At 38.2% G+C, this 19,816-nt stretch overlaps 1 protein-coding gene across 2 annotated transcripts; it reads right to left on the minus strand.

Annotated features, from left to right (window-relative positions):
• Positions 1-241: 241 nt before the first annotated feature.
• Positions 242-15,812, minus strand: RNPC3 (RNA binding region (RNP1, RRM) containing 3). 2 transcript variants are annotated; one of them, XM_032192745.1, is made up of 15 exons: positions 15,609-15,812; positions 14,679-14,726; positions 13,464-13,582; positions 12,275-12,355; positions 11,450-11,561; positions 10,890-10,958; positions 9,228-9,376; positions 8,180-8,305; positions 7,250-7,386; positions 6,233-6,394; positions 5,962-6,056; positions 5,823-5,881; positions 5,160-5,292; positions 3,998-4,070; positions 242-468 (listed from the first exon to the last, which is right to left on the minus strand). In XM_032192745.1, the coding sequence occupies exons 1-14, from the start codon at positions 15,810-15,812 to the stop codon at positions 4,011-4,013; spliced, it is 1,554 nt and encodes a 517-aa protein (XP_032048636.1). In that variant the 3' UTR covers positions 242-468; positions 3,998-4,010. The 2 variants fall into 2 exon arrangements, with proteins under 2 accessions (XP_032048636.1, XP_032048635.1); XM_032192744.1 differs by having other exon boundaries at positions 242-1,359.
• Positions 15,813-19,816: the final 4,004 nt, after the last annotated feature.

Raw genomic sequence — 19,816 nt, forward strand, 5'->3', positions numbered from 1 at the left:
GTTTGGTTTCCATGGTAAGGTTTACACTAAGGATATTTTAGAGATTTACTTACCTTTTATACCCTGAACCAGCATCAACTGAACATCAGATTTAACAAAGAGAACATTCACCCTATACGCCTATGAACACATATTGTGAATCATCTAGAACATGTTGTACAATTACAACTGGATTCTTTACCTCTTAAAAAAAAATTGTCTTCCTTCTTCCCAGTCCCAAATCCCACAAACAAACGCAAAATTAAGAGAAAGGAAATAATTTATTAGATATTTCAAAAGCAACGTACATACATTTATTGGATAAATCTCATGACAGTTTCAACACATTTTGAATCTTTAAGATGAGAAAATTTATACTCTGCATTAAATACTTTAGAAATGCACTACGCACAGTTCAGAGTCCTGATGATTACACTGCTTCTTCGCCAAGCTTGGTAATACTTGAAAGAGCTGGAACACAAAAAGGACCTGGAACATCACAAAGGCACGTTAGAAGTATGAACAGCCAGATAATAGTAGTGATATGCTTTCTTTTGACAACTAAATTGAAAGATGCTTAATATTCTAAAATTGCTATCTGAAAAAAAAATCTGACTTAACAGATACAGCCTGTATTAATTTTATACTACAGTAAATTAAACAATAACATAATACAAAATCCACAAGACAAATATAAGTCAGTGTGCTATATAACTCTCATAGAAGTTCTACACACTACCTCAGTGCATAGAAAAAATAAAAACAAAATAGTAGCAGTGATTAATAGTTCAATGCCAAACTCTATTACTTCATTATGAGATACTATTAGATTTTGTTCTCTACTCAAAAAAGAAAAAGGAAAGTACAGACTAAAATCAATACAGTTTCTCATATACCAGGACAACAGAAATCAAACTAAGACACTTGCCTACCCTTTAATAACAGTAAGAATGGCTTTGTGACATACAATATTTATTTAAAGAAAAGCAAGGCATCCTCAATGTGAGCTCAGCACAGCTCCACACACATCAGTGTAACACTTCGAGCCCATACAAGCTAAGGAATTGTATCACAAATCAAGTTATATAACCTTTGAAGAAAAAGGTGAAGGCCACCTTTTAGGATTATGAAGCTTCATTGCATCTATTCACCCAACAAAGATGACTCTGATTTTTTTTCCCCTGAAAAAGTGCCCTTTGCTTTTAAAATTGCCAGATTAGTTCAAATTCTAAAATGTATAAACTCCTCCCCACACCTACTCTAGGTGTAAAACTTAAGAGGTAGTTGAGTGCTATGGGAAACATTGCACAAAAAAGGATACAACAAGAAAGGATACACTCTGCATGACAGTATTATTGCAGTATTTACGCAGGAATGTTTCTAAAGAAGAACAGCAGAATGTTGTTTAATTTTACTTGATTCTCAGTATTGCACACACAATTTTATGCTACCTATCATAAACAAAAATGCCTTGTTTAATAAAATACGTTTTTGACTCCTTACAAGATTTAATGAGGGCTGATGAGTCCACCAACACAAACTCCATACGCAAAAGTAAGCACATCTTTTGGTAACCACTAGGACAATACCAGACTGTTCTGTCTCATTAATTCTCCTTCAAGTCTTTCAGTTTTACAGACTCACTTTTTCCATCAGGTCCAAAACCCAATCATGTTTCCATTCAATGCAGGCTTTCAGGTCACTTACTCTCTACAAAGAAGCTGGTGACCTCTCAACATCGGTTTCTTCTACATAACCCTTATCCCAATAAATTGTATTTTAGCTACAGAAAACATAGTCACCCCAAATACCAACTGAAGGAAGGTTTTGTCAGACCATTAGAAAAAGACATTTCAGTTAACGAGTCACAGTATTTTTACAAACCATATGTATTTTCTCTACAAGTAAAAAAAAACTTTATAGAGAAAATAACAAAGTATTTGCAATAAATTTCATGACTTAATCACCATTTCTTCCTGTTCAAAAATAATCAAAGTTTAAACTTACATCAATTTAGCCTTCTTACAAAAAAAGAAAAACCATACTGAGATGCAGGACAGATCAAATTTGACGTCTTCCAGATGTTTGCATAAATTTATTTATACACGTGTATTTTTTAAGTAAGATTCTTACGTCCTTCTTGCTTACACAGTCAAATTTTATCATGGAATTTTGCATCACAAATCAGCAGCATCCATCAAAGCAGGGACAGGAGAACACATTTGTGTATAAATAGGGTTCAGCCTCATCATTAGCTTGGAAGTGAATGAAATAATCTGTGCTAAAACCTTCAGGATTCCAAGGGATCTGCATTAGTCTGTGGTGCACTCTGATCTTTACGTATAAATGGGCAAGGCAAGGAAGAAGTCCTATCCACGAAATATTAAATCAGTGACAGCAAGATAACGGATCTAGACTTTCAGATGTACAAATAAGTCTTGCATAAATGTTTGCTCATTCTAGAAATAGCTACTGAGTTGATCATCAACATGATTAATAGTCAAGTGTGCACCTATTTTCTGTAAGCAATTCAAGTATTATTTAGCACATTTAGTGAAGTCAGAATCAAATTTAACAGAGTAAACTACCTGGAAAGGTATGGAATGCCTTAAATAAAACCATTCAGACTTCACTTGTAAGGCTTTCCACTAGCTAAAATACATTTTTTTTTTTGCATTTTAAGAAATATTATTCTTATCCCACACTAGAAAAAATATAATACAGAATAATTTAGTCACAGCTCATTTGTCTACTTTCAACAACGAATACAAAAGAATGCCTGTAAAAAAAAAGTTATCTTTAATTTAATAAAAGATACAAATTTTGCAAACCACAAACAAGTAACTCAGAATAGGAACTAGTAAGACCAAACAGCAGAAATGAGGTAAACAAGCTCTATGGGAATCTGATGAAACGTTTTAGACAACTGACACAACAAGAAACCTACAACTGAAGTGGCTGTTATGAATAGAAATAGTACCCTCATAACAATAGTACCAGGGAATCAAAACAATTTTTAAAGAATAAAAATCATTTGTTTACATCTTTGCTTTCAAACTTCAGTTTTCTTCAAGAGTAATAATCATCAAAACATCCAGATTAAAAAGTATGCTTGAGTAAGCAAAATGTTTCAGAAACACTCAACCTGAGCTGCAAGTTCAATTGCATTAAGATATAAGGATGGATAATCAGAGTGATGCCCAACTATATGTAATTCAGATAAACGCCCTTTAAATTTGAGCTATTGGTGCTATCAAAGAGTGCAGGCTGAGCACAGAGTGCTTCTGTCTTCCAACAGTTACTTCAAATGCTAATATGACCGTTCACTAAAATCTTTGGGGCCATGAAAATGCTCACAGTTAAAATTACAGCTGATTTTGCCAGAGTTACTCACTATAAAGTAAATACTTAAGAGTAAGCAGAAATGAAGTTGTATGGTAGGAAATAAAGTGATTGCTTTCTACTAGAAGTTTCTCATCTGTTTAGACAGAAATGCCAAGAATTAGCACCAGTGCACTCTGTAAGTAACTGTCCTTTCCCAAATGAGACAAGCTTGAAGGATGCCGCAAAATTACTAAGATCTCATTTTCCAAAGTTACCAAAGGCCCTTTACAATGTGTGTGTGTGTCTGGGAGGGGGCAAAGGAGCAACCCTTTTCAAAGCCAAAACCTCAGAATATTACTATAAGCTAATTGATCAGATTCCACAAACTTTTTCTCCCCAGGTCATGAGCCCCCAGATTAAGGATCAGAAAAACTGACAACCACCATAGGATCTCAGGATTATGGAACTGGCAAGTCTCCGGGATTCCAAACAGAGTTTGATAAAGCAACATTTTTATCTCACAACAACTACGCATCTTGCAGCCTGTTTTTCTACTAGAACATATTGAAGAAAAGAAAATTTGTATGGAATATTTCTATTTCACCATTACTATTCCCAAAGCAGACATTAAATAAATAAATAAAACACAACACCACCACAACTTTTTTTTTTTTTTTAGGCAGAGAATCCATACCTTCTGCAGCGTTCTATTTTTTTCTTTTGCCTTCATTGGAATCCTGCTTTGGTCTAGCTGAACGAGCAAATTGCTGAGATTCTGTTAAGGACCACAAGTGCCAATGATAAACAGAGGAGTCAACCAAGGAGCAAAATGGGAGCGTAATTTCAGCAAAGGGTAGTTTAAAAACCATCCTTTTGTTTTTCTGTGACTGAGTTCTACTATGGTATTAAATATGGTAACAATAGTGTATACTAGTCGAAGATTAGGACCTTGCTGAACTGCAGCATTCATTAAGATAGCTATTCAGGAGTTCACAACACTAAGTAAGAAGGACAAATTAGGAATTGTTTAGGTGCAGGTGCAAACTGACAAATAAAAGCAGAGGACACACTCAAGATCTCTAAAGATACCTGGGAGGAAAAAATATTAAAAAAAAAAAAAAAAAGAAAAAAAGAAAAAGGAGAACAGGCTGGAGGGAACAAGACTACAAAGAAAGGAAATAAACTAAAAAACACTTAAGTGAAAAAAAGGGACAGGTGAAGATTTAATACCTTAACAAAAAAAAAAAAAAAAAAAAAAAAAAAAAGACAATCCAAGCAAAAAAGGTAACTAATAGTTGCCTGCAAAGTAACTAACAGTTCCACCCGGAAAAGAAATCTAAACAAAGAGGGCTGACTCTGACAGGGGCATTTCTAAATATTCTTGGTTTTACATTGTAATTGAAATAGAACACATATTTGTGAATGTAAATCCTTGACAAAAGGAGTTTGTACATTATGCTAAAAAAAAAACAAAAAAAAAAACACACAAACACAAAACAACTCACTTGACCTCCCAATTCTGCAAATGTATGCTTAACCAAGTTGAAAAACCTACCTAATTTAAATGCAATGGTTATACAAGCTAAATTATCTTTTTGATTGTGTTTTCAGGATCAAAGAGCAGAAAAGTCAATTTAAGTCTTACATAAAGCACACTTACTTTCCTATTTCAGAAGGGGTGTCTACATATAAGTTATAATAAAATTACCAATAGCATGCTAGGGTATGCTGTCTGGTTTTCTTAAGGTATCTTCTCCTGCCATCAAATTCTAACAAAGCAGAACCCTCTATAGAGACAAAACTAGAGACTGACAGAAATTCCAGAGAATATAATGTAATTTGACAAAAAAAGATACAACCACCATGGGTTTTTCGAATAAGACATATCCGTTTGCTTCTTTTAAAGCTTTAGCAGCTGCTTTTTCATTAGGAAGTCCAATGAAAGCCTGTCCCTTCATACGACCTTCTTTCATCAAACGTATATCAAACCTAGAGGCAAAATTGAGAATTAGGAAGTATTGTTTAAACACACTGATATTTCACAGTACAGATACAATGCTCATGCATAAAGTAGGAATGTCAAAAATAGAAACAGTGCCTACGTGCAGGCATTAAGTCATTGGAGGCTGGGAGAAGCTATTTAGTGGCATTAGGTTGCAGGACTGGACGTTGGTGTGCAACTGCAATAAATACAAGGTATGCAAATTGACCAGATACACACTATTATCTGCACTGTATTCATTCTGCATTGCTCAGCCAATAAACAGTAAATTTAGTAAGCAAAATATAAAGGCAAAAATAATGAGGTCTTCAGAAACTGTGCAAAAAATATGTTTTATTTCTGTATTTCTGATGAAGGAAGATTTTCAGATGAGAAGCATTTTTCCCCCATAAAAACACGGAAGCAGAAAGAAAAGAGCGGGGAAAAAAGTAAAAATGACTAGTTTTCAAATCATAATTTTCACCAGTATTATAAACTGGTAAAAGTTTACTTTTAACCAAGTATCAAAGTCACTTACATATTTCGTTCCAGTTCTGACTGGAAGTCCACGTATCTTCCAAAAATGAACTTAAGATCCTGCAATTAAAGGACAGGCATAAGAAGAAAGCTGCTAAAAAGACTTTTTGATAAACATTCAAATTTTGCTGTTTACCTACCTTTTCTTGAACTTGTTTAGCTAAATTCTTCACATATATTCTGCAATTTGGATCACCTGGCTCATAGTTTTTGAAGACAGAAAATTTTTCCATTTCTTGAAGAAGACAGAAAAACAGTCTAAATATTTTAGGTCATGTATTTATTGTATATTTTTGCTCAGTACAAGACAAATTATAAAATTGTATGCAATAAACTAAAAGAAGAAATACTTAAAACTTTTCATTACAACAAAGCAAAGATCTATTAAATAATTTATTCTCGTCATTGTACCTTCTCTAGAAAGCCTGTTTTTTTCTAGTTCCCTTCTAGAAATAAATTCTGATGGTATTTCCTCATCTTCTTCCTCAGTTTCCATTTTATCATTTGAGCTAGGAGCTGGGAAAATCCTTCCAAATCCTGTGTTATTGATTTCTTCCGCAGCAGCATGAAGGTCTGTAATTTGAACACATTAAACAAGTAGCTCATATAATTATTCACAAGAGGAACAACAGCAAACAAAAAAGTATATTCCTTTTAGTAACATTTGAACATAGTTGACTCTGTAACTAAACATGAACACATCGTTAAGGAAATGTGTCTTATTTCCTGGCTTGACAAATACATTTGATCTATATAGCTCAATGAAATCAACTGCATTACCAAGAACAGCTGCACCACATGCCGGTTAAATTAAAAGTGAGCCCACTGTTCAAGCCTGTATGAACAGTTTACTTAATTTTCATTAAAAAAAAAAAAAAAAGTGTATTATTGTAAAATACTGAAAAACAGACTGACCCACAACCCTTCTAGAAATCATCACACTTCACAGTTAGCATGGTATAGCAGATTATCACTGTGTCACAGAGAAGAAGCTGGCAAACACATGAATACTAGTCTAAGAGCTGGAAAGGGAAAATCTAAAATTAGCTTCATATATTCAATTACACTATAATGTGAATGCGTTTGTACAGTATTTGTTAAAAGTAACCTAAATTTTTATAAAAGCAGTTCACCATTAAACATGGTGAACTTCAAAAGACCTTCAAAATCCTCTAGATCCTCTACTATACCAAAGCACAGAGCTCTGTGCTTTAAAATAGGAAAAAACAACAAATGCAGACAAGATTCAAGTTGGTGTTCTTAAACCAAGGTTTGTTTTTTAAACAGACCTTGACAGATACAATTTATGAAAACTCCTCCAACACAAAAGAAGAAAAAATGTAGGCAATGGAATTCTAACAGCTTTCTCTGGAAAACAGCTTTTTTTTTCAAGTTAATATTAAATAAATTTGAAGTATATACTCCTACCATTTTTTTCTTCTCTTTCCGAGTTTATCTGAAGAACAGATGGGATGTCAGTAGTAATATGGAACTCAATTTTTTTATGACCTACATGCTGTGGCTGCTCAAAGACATCTGAAGGTGACAGTGTAGGGTGCATATTACTGTTTAAAACAAAAAACATTAAAGATTCAGTGACTGACAAATGCATACTCAATAAAAGATCTATTCCAGATAGAGTTCATCCTACTTTTTTTTTATCACAAATAAACAAGTTCCATAAATTTCATTTCATAAATTTCATTTAATACAATTTAATTTGATTAAAACACTGCAAATACATTTGACTGACACTGAAAACAACAACAAAAAAAGAACATCCTATATTACAATATATGCAGACACTTCCCAAAAAGCTGTAGGGAACCTCAATAAGAAAAATAATCATCACGTCTGCTGCTCTCACATAGTATAAAAATATACCAAAGCACTTGGAGGAAGAGGAAGGCTGTTGAAAAAAATGCATTCTCAGTAGATCATCACTGGATAGAAATACTTCACTAATATCTACTGTTCCAGAGTACTGCAATTTCAAAAATCAAAATGACTTAGGCCAAAGCAGTTTTTATTTTTTAAGACAGTTACCCCAGGCAATAAATCCAGATCACTTCTGTCAGCACTGTGATATGACTTTTTTTTTTTTTTTTAATGAAAAAGGGATTCTTGATTAGTTTGATAGCAAGATAAAGAGCTTCAACTATGCAAACATCACACACACTGAAGTTGTTGAGCAGAATTTAGTTCAAACTATGTGACAATTTGGACTAATTACGTATCAGTGAGAAAAGAATACTTTTATCAACACAACACTAAAGCAAACAGAACGCAGAAAAAAGACATTTAGTAAAAAAGAATAGTTTTCTTAAAAAGAGGAAGCACCATAGAAATAATACAAACCTGTGGGGAGCACACACTGGAACATTGAGTAAATCTTTAATTCTTTGTTTTTTTCTAACACCACGCCTCTTTGTGTTTATTGGTCTTTTAGGCTGAAGGGTTGCTAATTCCATCAATTTGGTCATTCTATGATAAAAAAAAAAAAAAAAAAAAGAAGCACGGTTTGAGAATGCATATGCGCAAATATAACCCTTCTCCCTTCCTTAAAACCCTGGAAATGCAACTTTTCAGAACACAAGTTATTTGTCAAGCTGCTTTAAGATCTAAACCACACTAAAACTATTGTTATAGTTACAGTAATCTGATATACCTGGAGTAAAGGAGCATCACATAAGGGAAAAAACAAAATCATGAGTTCAGTGACATCCTTTTCTTCCCAAAGTATGCATTTAAGTTGGACATCAAAGCAGTAAAAAGCTCCAAGCTGAACCTTTGTCATAATGCCATTTTCACCTAACAGAACCTTTTGTTTTTTTCCAAATGCATGTATTTTCTGCATATAGCTAGTTATTTCCTCATTTACTTTTCCTGTCAGTTTAAATGGCAGGAAAAGAAGACTGTTTCTTCATTTACTATTATTACAAAGCTTAAAAAACAGTTCTAATTTACACCAATTCAGCTCTAAAGCTGTAAGAAAATCCTCAGCACGCACATTATTATTACTTATAGCAATACACACTGATATACAAAGAACAGTTTGGAAGTCAGAGTGCACAAACAATTGAGGCCGAGTAGTTAACTCACTAAAAATGTATAGAACTGAAGAAACCAGAAAACAAATCAATTATTACTTCCTTATACTTGCATTCTTTCTTCACGATGAGTTTTGTTTTCATTATTCGCACACAGAAACATGATAATTTGTACACCACATGACAATGTTTTGTCTTACTGTGGTTCAGAACAGCATTGTCCTACTGTTTTCAAGTTGCTCTGGAGCTTCCTTGAGAATGTTCAAGGATTTCACCACTGGCAGAACTGAAATCTATACAAGTAAAAACACCACTTAAAAACCACACAAAAGCCTGCAAATGACTAAAATGCAAACCTCTCTTTTTCCTCCTCATTATCACTTTCATATTCTGATTCATCCTCGCTAGATACTTGCTCTTCTTCCTCTTCAGGCAAAGGAGGCTCTTCAGGAGGCAGAGGTGGGATTGGGGGAGGTGGCACAGGCACTGGTAAATACTCTTCATACTAAATATGGGGAGAAAGGAAAAAATCTTTAGGCAAAATTTTTATTTAAAAAAGTGACTATCTTGTTTTCCTTGCACATAACAAAAAGGATCAAGCAGTAAATTACAAGAAGGCTAGAAACAACTTTTTAAAGTACATTTGCAGGGACCTTGACAGTATTTTGATAAACTACTTTAGAAATGAAAACTTCCACACTAAAAAAAAAAAAAAAAAGTTTGCTGCTGTCTGAAACGCAACAGTGAATATTTCTGTAATTTTAATTTGAAGCGTTAAACATAAAAATTGAAATTACATCCACGGGTTTTTATTTTGCACTTTTTTATAAGGACTTTTTTGAGAGGAGTATTGTCAAAACATACACAAGGAGCCTTAACCTCCCAAACCACCTCAGGTTCTACACTGAACTTTCTTTCCACCAACTATGAAAGTTACAGCATTTCTAAGCAGTGAGAATTTCATGAAAGGAATCTGTTTTCCCATTAAGATTACGGAACCTCATCTTGTAACAAACAGTCTATATACAAAATCACCTCCAGTCCCACCTTCAACAATCCTGCTACAGTTAACAACTACTTTTATGTACCATCAATTTCATAAAGCACTGTTGTAGATAAGCCTTAGATATACTGTGCACCCTTTAGAAACTGTGCTACGTATTCTAATGACTGACTTCTCACCTTACTAATTTCTGCATGACTGCTAACTTCACAGAGCTTAACCCAGCCCAATACCAGGCAAAGTTGTGATTTTTTTTCCCTCTGAAACATCGGTATGAATTAATTTATTTGATAATTTTTATAGTTTTCTATACAAGCCAGATCCATACCTTTGTTATTAAGAACAAGCTGTTCTGTTAAGGCAAACCACAAAACCTAGTGAAGCAGAGCTTCATGATACCCAAAGGCACTAACACCAAGGGCTACATTAAGTCCTCACTTGCTCAATCTTCCACTGGCAATCAGTTAAACTATGCTATCAGGCTAGTTTAGGAAAACCAAAACCACAGAGACAGTAGTTTTATTTCCCTTTAGACTTCTACAGGAACAGCTCCCTCTAAGCCTCTGCCAGTTGCCCTTACCCCACCTCTTTCAAAAAACACTCCAGAGACAGCAAATCAAATCAAAAAGCTCTGTACAATCTCATTAACAATCTGAATCTAATTAGAACTGCTAAGAAACACACAGATAAAAGAATGTAACTATCTTTTTAAGGCAATAGGCTAGCAATTTTCTAGCAATGCATCTTTAATATGATGCTACAACCTCCCTGCCTTTAAACTCGGTGGTTTGAAATACTCCAATACTGCTGTCATACATGTTTATTTGAGTATAACTGAAATGGTTTCTTTAGAAGACTAACATACACAGCTTACCCAATGAAATGCAGGCGTATTTGCTATTCACAAGACACTTCAACTTTTACAAGTTTGAACTTTAGATCTCTTCCCACGTTGCCTACATTTTATATTACGAAGCCTTTTTACACTACTTAAAATGAGTATTAAACAAGTTACCATGGGAGGGCGAGCAGTAATTGGTCCAAAAGGTGGAGGAAGATTCATTTTATTCATAAGATGAAGTACCTGAAATAATTCAAGAGAAATAATATTTTCATTAGGGAATTAAGTATGAGTTCCTTGCTGGATATCACAGCTGATAGCTGCTGGTAGGTGTAAATCAGCATAGTTTTACTGAGAGCACAACTACATATCTTACTAAAAAATAAGAAAACCTGAACTTGAGATGCAACACTAATAATAAATGCAAGCAACACCCTAAAAAGGCTTATCAAAGTAGTACATAAATCCTCTTCTCAGTTTGAAGTTAGAAGTGCTCAAGTCAAATCTAATTAGGATGATCACATCCAGTTAAGTCTTTAATTAAATTAAAACTTGTTTTATCTGAAGTAACTTATTATCTCAGCATGGCAAAGAATTAATATTGGTTAACACTATCACAAGGAAACTAACTTGCATTTACTATGACAAAAACTATTTCTGTGGGTATGTGGATAATTAAGAAGGGGAGACATATTTTTATACCTTTTTTTTTTTTTTTGCATGTTTTTACTTACCTGGACATAAAATTTGGGCACGCTCGCCAAGGCATTTGCTATATTTGCTAGAATTGTACTTGAAGGAGGTGGATACAGATACTTGAGGCAAGAATTGATGGGAAAGGTGAGACTGAGGAAAAAGAATAAAAACAAAGAATCTTAGCTCCAGTACCACAAAATAACTGATAACAATTAATAATTACTCAAGATTTAACTATTCATTACGCCTGAAACGTCACCAAAATATTATCATTTCCCCTAGAACAGTGATACATACATGTATCATTTTGGCTGGTTGGGCCACTTACATTAAGTCTTTACCATCAAGGAGTAGTCAGTCCCCTAACGCATGACAGACTCACTGGGCTTGGGTAAAACAAATTTATCAACACATGGAGGAAGCCTAACAAGCACAGGAAGCAATCAACATCTTCAAACACTGTAAACCCAAAGTTTACAAAGAAACTTACTCGTCATGTATGTAAAAAAAAAAAAAAAAAAAAAAAAAAAAAAAAAAAAAAAAAAAAAAAAAGCATTCTGCTATTAACATTTGGACAGCCCAGCCAGCCCTTAAGCTCCTCCTGAGAAAGAGGCAAACTGTGCTAGCAGGTTTTTATGTAATCCAGAGCATCATGTCTTCATGAGCACCAGTCACTACTCAACTGTGAGGGTTCTAAACCTGACAATCTACGAATTTCATCTTTATGAAAATTCCTACATCTCCTCATGTAAAACAGCAGCGCACTATAAAAGAAGACTACTACAGTCTCTTGTTCAACTGTGTTTAACATTTGTTTCAACATAAACCATAACAGAATAAAAAAAAGTACAGGAAGTACAAACCCATGGCTGGGTGCAATTCCATTGTCTATTTTAAGACAGTTTGGTTCTTTCTTCTCTTCCTCTTTCACCAGCTCTTCTGAACTAGAAAAATAATTTAAGGTTAACTAAAACAGGGCAAGAGTTAACTACCTTCCATAAAATACAAATGTTTCACTTCAAAAATTCAAAAACATAAGAAACAGATTAGTACAGTATTTTTTATCAACAGCATTACCAGATCAACCAGGGTAGCCAGACTTTTAAGGCCCACATGAACAAATTCTCACACAGATTTAAGTGAGTCTTCCTATGTTTAAACACTTCTCACTTAAATCTACTCACAACAAAAAAAATGTTACTCTCTGTTCAGAGACTATAAGATCAAAAATACTAAATTATTGATTTGTTTATATTCAGAGTGGATTGAGTAACTTTCAAAACCCCAAAGTTAATCTTAACTAAACATAATTACATAGTTTTTATCACTATCACTTCGATAGTTTGAATTTCAATTGCTTGTCAAGTACTTAATTAAAAAATGAATAAATTGCATGGTTAGGCTTTCAGGTTTACCTGTATACTATCATAGTAGTTGGTCACACTAGCATCGGGATTCATTGTTAGGTTTTTATTATTACTTATTTACATATTCTTTAAATATCTGAAGAGAGCCTGAGACAGTTTTATGTTTGCTCTGCTCATGTTTTGAGCTAGATACATGCAAACCAGCTCCAGCTGAGAAGCCAATGGCTACAGTAGTATAGCCTTACACAGTCATACCTACAGGTGTCAATTCTGCCTAACCCTTGATTAGATTAGAAAGAAACAACAGGAAAACACTGTATGCACTGCTTAATAACAAAATAAAACTATAATCCTGACACAAAGAAAGACGTATAAGAGGCTCTTTTAAACACAGGGAAACTGCATATCACAGAGGCCAGCTTATGCATACAGGAGTCTTGCTCTGTGAATGAAAACTCACAGGACCACGTACTGGTGAAAGACACCAATCTGTAAGGATGGGAATTATTACATAATAATACTGAATGGAACAACACTAATGGGAAGAATAGCTATGAACCTCTCTATTAACATTTTTAAAAGGCTACAGTTTATCCTTTGACTTAGCAGTACTATGAAGATGTTATGAATACAAAACTTCCTCTCCTTGACCGCAAACATAGAAATTGAATTATTATCCACATACCTTTTGCATTTCTCTGAGGGTAAAGGCTGGCTAAGAACCTGCGCACTGTCTTGTTCCTTTGCAAATTCAACCACTAAAGTGTGACCTAAAAGTTTCAGCTGATGCAGTCTTGACAAAGCCTTCAAGTAATTATAATGGAAAAAAGAAACGAAAAGAAAAAATGTCAGAATTGTTTCAAAGCATAACTGTTCTTCCTTTGGTTGGCAACCCAGTCATAGGGCAGAGTCCTAACTACTTTAAAGCTAAGCCTGTCTTACTAGACACAGGCAGTGGTAGAGCCACATAGTTCCCACCTTCACAGTGCTGCTTTTGGCAGCCTCTTTCTTGCCTGCAGAACAGAGAAAGATGACATAGCACACTTAGGCCATCTGAACACAGTAGCAAGACTGCAGCCTTAACAACTAGTAAATCTCTACAATTTTAAGAAATAAAATCCCTCTCTCATGAACTACGCACATTGTAGTCTACCAGTAATACCTGGGAATCTGAAAATCAAGATGCCTAACTGTTCTTTACACTGTGAAGCTCTAGCCTTCTGCAAGTCCTGATAGGCTGCTAACAACTGACACAAAGCAACCTAAATTCACAGTTGTTCACCTCATACAGTCTTTGTACCTTTTTTCAATACCAATTTATAGCATGACCTAAAAAAAACTACCTAGAATATAGGAGGGAAAAATTCAGGACATGGACTTTGTACCAGTCATATTTAAAAGGCATTATCAGCGTTATCTTCTTTGCCTACGTATCCTCCATGAACACGTTGCTTTTCTTTTTCTTACTGAAGCTTGGCATTCAAGGCAGTCTTGAATTGTGTACATTAACTATGTCTGAATTTTCCCACATATATGACCGTGCAGAACACAAGCAACTTATGTTCGTTTTATAGTTAATATAGAAACTCACATGCAGCCTGGATAAGGTACCATCAGCATCGACTCATTTAAGTTTGCCTTGCCGTAAGTGATGGGTTGGACCCACAAGATAACTTTCAAAAGCCCCTTCCAACCCATCTTTCCTATGACTCTATTTGAGTGTTCATTTTTGCAAATCCTTTGGGCATCCGCTGAAATACAATTCTAATACTTGACATTGCTCTGCATCTTTTTTCCTGAGACTGAGTACTACTAGATCAGATGTAAAACACTGTACAACAGAACTGGTAATTCAGAAAAGTACTTTTCTAAAACATTTAGTAACAAACTCTATACAAACCTTTGCAGCAGCATTTTCACTGGGAAAGGTAGCAAAAGCAGTATGTTTCTGGAGAGCAAACAAAAAAAAAAATGTCATATTGAATTCAAATCAAAAGGTTAGAAAACTTCCAGTTACTAGTTATCCAGCTCCACTGTGCTGCAAAGAACCAGGGAATGGTTTGCTAAGAACGTAGTACAGGCACTTTGTGTTAAAAAAGGAAGACGGGAACCCCACAGTCTGAAGAATACCAGAAAACAGTACTTTTGTTGCTGTTGTTCTAGTGAGCAAAAGCCACCTTTATCAGTACCTACTCGCTTACAATTTAAGATGCTTCTTTTCAAAAGAGGAAGTTTATTTCAGCAGCTCCTAATAAATTACTTTCATCAAAGCAACCCCCAGAAGCATTGATTTTCCTGCTACTGAAGTCGTAACTATTGTTGTGCTCTGGATGGTTTCTAACTAACACTTTCCCTTGCTTTCTAAGTGTAACACAAACTTTCGCTTCCCATGTTAGATCAAACCTTAAGTTCACCTTAAACTTACATCTGGTTTAAACACATTTCTTCATCTTGCCAGTACAAGAGTCAGTATGAAGAAAATAAGAGTGTTAACACTGTTATGATAGCAGATGTTAGGAAAATCCTCATAACGAGGTATTTTTGATATCCTCTAAGAGGAAGCGTGGCAGGGACGGGAGCCGCAGAGGCCGCTCACCTGAGGAGCGTACCAGGCTCCCAGCCAACAGCCCGCCCGGCCGGATACACGCACCCACACCGCAGCAGCGCGGCAAAGAAAAACACCACAGGGGAGCTGAGGGGACAGAGCCGTGTCACCGCCTCCACCCTCACAGGGCAACACCCAGCGCAGCGCCGCAGGCCTCGCCTCAACGCCCGGGCCCCGCGGCTCCCCCCCGCTCCCCCCGCTCCTCCCTGGCCCCCGCGCCCTCACCAGCCGCCCGTGGTCCGCCAGGACGCGCACGGCCGCCGCCCCGAAGTGCCGCAGCAGCTCCTCCTTCTCCGCCGCCGTCAGCTCGGCGGGCAGGTGCCGCACCAGCAGCGTCCGGCCCCGCCGCCGCGCCACGCCGCTGGGCGAGGGGCCGGCCCCCAGCGCCGAGCCCCCCGCCCGCGCCTCCTCGCAGCCCGGCGCCGCCATGCCGGGGCCCGGAAAGCGGCAGCGCGGCCAGTCGCGACAGAGCCGGGGCCGCCCGCAGCGCTCTCGCGAGAGCGGGGAGGGGCGGCGGGGAGGAGCCTCCCTGGCGCGGCTCAGCCGCCATGAGGCAGCGGGCGGTACTCTCAGGGGGTTGGGGCTGGAGAGCCCGCCTCAGGCGAATGGGGGAGCGTGAGCGGGCTGCGAGTGCCCGCAGCACCCTAGGGCAGGCGGCCGTGGGGTGCTGCCAGCTGTGCCCCGATACCGGCCTGAACGCGGCCAGGTGTCCGTCTGTGATCAGCCGGTGCTGTTAGGAGAACCTGCCCGTGTGGGGGACATTTCCCATGCCTCACCTGAATTCCAGGAATTTTCCATGCCATTACCTGCTGCAGTTGCGCAAATAAATGCGCTTTGCTTCACTCTCAAATTCTTTCCTTGATAATTCGGCTGCTGCTTCTGATCCTTATTTCAGGGCAACTTTCTGTCAGGTGATCCTATGGACAGATGATACACAGAATCATAGCATATCACAAGTTGGAAGAAACCTTAAGAGTCAGCAAGTCCAACTCCTGGCACCATTAGGTCTACCACAAATTCAGATCATATGACTTAAGAGCACAGTCCAAACACTTAAAATCCCACAGGCTTGGTGCCATGACTATGTCCATGGCGAGACTGTTCCAGAGTGTGACAACTCTTGGTGAAGAGCCTCTTCCTGATACCCAGCCTGAACCTCCCTTGTCACAGGTTGACACCATTCCCTCAGGTCCTATCACTGGTCACTAAAAAGAATAGGTCAGTGCCTGCCCCTCCACTCACCCTCACAAGGAGGTTGTAGGCTGTGACAAGGTCTCTCCTCAGCCTTCTCTTTTCCAAGCTGAACAGGCCTAGTGACCTCAGCCACTCCTCGTATGTCTTCCTCTCTAGGCCCTTCACCATCTTTGTAGCCCTCCTCTGGACACTCCCCAATAGTTTCACGTTCCTTTTGTATCGTGGTGCCCAAAAGTGCACACACTACTCGAGGTGAGGCTGCAGCAGTGCAGAGTAGAGTGGGACAGTCACTTCCCTTGAACGACTAGCAATGCCGTGCTTGATGCACCCCGGGATATGGTTGGCCTTCCTGGCTGCCAGGGCACACTGCTGGCTCATACTCAACTTGCTGTCAACCACAACCCCCAGATCCCTCTCTGTGGGGCTGCTCTCCAGCATCTCATCGCCCAGTCTGTATGTATAGCCAGGTTCAGGGACCCAGGTACAGGACCCAGCACTTGCTTTTGTTAAACTTCATGCAGTTGGTGATCGCCCAGCTCTCCAATCTGTTCAGATATCTCTGCAAAGCCTTTCCACCCTCATCCAAGTCCACAAATCCTCCCAGTTTAGTATCATCTGCAAATTTGCTCAAAACACTTTCTAGTCCTACACCTAAATTGTTTATAAAAACATTGAAGAGAACTGGCCCCAAAATGGAGCCTTGGGGGACCCCACTGGTGACTGGCCACCAGCCTGATGTGGACCCATTTACCGCAACCCTTTGAGCCCTACCCATCAGCCAATTGTTTACCCATCGTGTGATGTTTTTGTCTAACTGTATGCTGGACATTTTGTCCAGTAGGATCCTGTGGGAAACTGTTTCAAAATCTTTACTGAAATCCAAAAAATCACATCAGCTTGTTTCCCTTAATCGACTAGATGGGAGATCTTATCATAAAAGGAAATCAAGTTAGTCAATACAGGACCTACCCCTTGTGAACCCATGTTGGCTGGGACCAATGACTACATTGTTCCCCAGGTGCACTTCAGTAACTTCAAGGATCATCTTCTCCATAATTTTACCAGGCACTGACATGAGACTGACAGGCCTGTAGTCGCCAGGGTCCTCTTTCTTGTCCTTGAAAATTGGTACAATATTTGCCAATTTCCAGTCAACTGGGACCTTTCCAGATTCCCAAGATCATTGAAAAATAATAAGTTACGCAATGACATCAGCCGCTCTCTAAGCACCCTGGGATGAATCCCATCCGGATCCATGGAATTCTATGGATCCAGGTGGAGCAACAAATCCCACACACATTCAGGGTCATTTGGGAGTTTATCATTCCCACCGTCACAGTGCTTCAGCTCAGGGCACCCGGGGTCGCAAAGCCCATCATCAGCAGTGAAGACAGAGGCAAAGAAGGCACTAAACATCTCTGCTTTGCCTATGTCCTTGTCTGTGAGGTGACCATACCCATCAAGTAGTACACCTTTGTTTTCTCTGGTCCTCCTTTTTTCTAAAACAAAAACAAACAAACAAACAAACAAAAACAAAACAAAAAAAAAAACCACCAACAAACAACAACAACAAAAGAACTTTTTATTGTGTCCCACAGACCTGGCCAGCTTCAACACTAATTGGGCTTTGGCCACACAAATTTTCTCCCTACAAACACGAACAACGTCCTTCTATTCCTTCCATGTCGCCTGACCCTGCTTCCAGCAGCCATACACTTTCTTTTTATGCCTAAGCTCCAGAAGGTCCTTGGTCAGCCAAGCTAGCCTCCTGCCCCGCCTGCTTGACTTCTGATATTTTGGAATTGCCTGATCCTGTGTTTTAGGAGGCAGTGCTTGAAGACTGACCAGCACTGATGGATACCTTCAAAAGTGGTTTCCCAGGGGACTTTGCTAACTAGTTCCCTGAGCAGCCTGACATCTGCTCTCCCCATACGCAGAGCTGAAGTTATGGTGGCAGTTTTCCTCCTGTCACCAAAAATTTTAAACTCAACTTCTTCATGGTCACTATGACCAAGATGACCGCCAATTGCCGTGTCCCCAAAAGACATTCTCCAGCAACAGATCTAGGAGGGCACCTTTCTTAGTTGGCACCCTTCCACCTGCACCAAGAAGTTATCATTGAGGTGCTTTAGGAACCTCCTGGGCCTGCTTGTGTCAGCTGTGTGGTAATCCCAGTTGATGTCTGGCAAGTTGAAGTCCCCTTAGTCCCTGAAATCCAATCTAGGTAAATCAGAAATAACCCTCAAAGGGAGATACTTACCATGATCCTTGCCCTCTTTCCCTCCCTTTCTTAACAGTTATAAAATATAACAGCAATCTCTCACAGGATCCATTGCTGCATTAGTGTCCTTCATATTGTCTAGGCAACATCTGTTAACTCAGAAGCGGGTGGAGGTACTGGCAGAAAATGAAATCACAGCAGTGTATTTTCTCTGACACAGCACTACTGTGTTTTGTGAGGTTGTTAAAACTTTAAAAATAATACTGGCCAGCCTCATGAGTTCAGCATGTGGCCTGTTTGTATAAAATCCAGAAGACTTTCTGTAAAATGCTGGTCTACATGCCATTGTAGCAGATGGGAGCATCAGGACTGCAAAACCACATATGTCATGGCCAGGTTGCTTAATACTGCATAAACTGGGCTTTTAGCTCACTCCCATGTTACGATACAGATTTTTTTATGCAGCAGGTCTGTAAGTTTTATAGGTAAAACAAATGTTCCAGTTTTCATCATAGTTCTCTAGTGCCTTCCAATTATTAATCTGCAGATAGGTCACCAGCCGGTGAAATAATGGCAAAACTCCAAATATGTTCTTCTCCCTCTTTCTTAGGCAGTGATCTAGTATCTTGTGGCTGTTCAGCCCACCTGTCTATCTCAGCACAGATTCACCTTCAAAGAGGGAGAAACACTGTACTAAGGTCTGTTTATCATGTCAGATAGGGCCCCTGAAGCTGAACATCTTCAGAAGAGAGGTTTAACAGAGAATATTATGTAAGTCAAGAAGATAAAAACGGTGGGTGGGTGGGTGTGAGTGTGTAGTTTTGGTTTGGTTTTTATACCCTTAAGCTGCAGAAAGCAAACAATTTCAGTTTTTCCTTTCCTCTTTCCCTCATCCCCACATTAAAAACAGATCATTTATGTTTTTTCTTTTTCTTTAAACTTCTCAATGTTAATTCTGTAGATACTTGAATAATAGGGTTCCTCAAAACATCTTTGTGTTGAGATTCCAGGTTTAGGA

The sequence above is a fragment of the Aythya fuligula genome, chromosome 8, assembly GCF_009819795.1.
Source record: "Aythya fuligula isolate bAytFul2 chromosome 8, bAytFul2.pri, whole genome shotgun sequence".
Taxonomy (NCBI): Eukaryota; Metazoa; Chordata; class Aves; order Anseriformes; family Anatidae; genus Aythya; species Aythya fuligula.

What these genes read in the sequence shown, in the direction of transcription:
- RNPC3 (XM_032192745.1), bottom strand. Translation starts at nt 15,812, where the DNA reads ATGGCGGCGCCGGGCTGCGAGGAGGCGCGGGCGGGGGGCTCGGCGCTG. An exon ending in GGAAAGAGAAGAAAAAAATG is followed by an intron (nt 6,395 to 7,249) that starts GTAGGAGTATAT and finishes TTCAAATTACAG; the next exon opens with ACCTTCATGCTGCTGCGGAA. An exon ending in TCAGAACTGGAACGAAATAT is followed by an intron (nt 5,293 to 5,822) that starts GTAAGTGACTTT and finishes TTTTGCCTCTAG; the next exon opens with GTTTGATATACGTTTGATGA.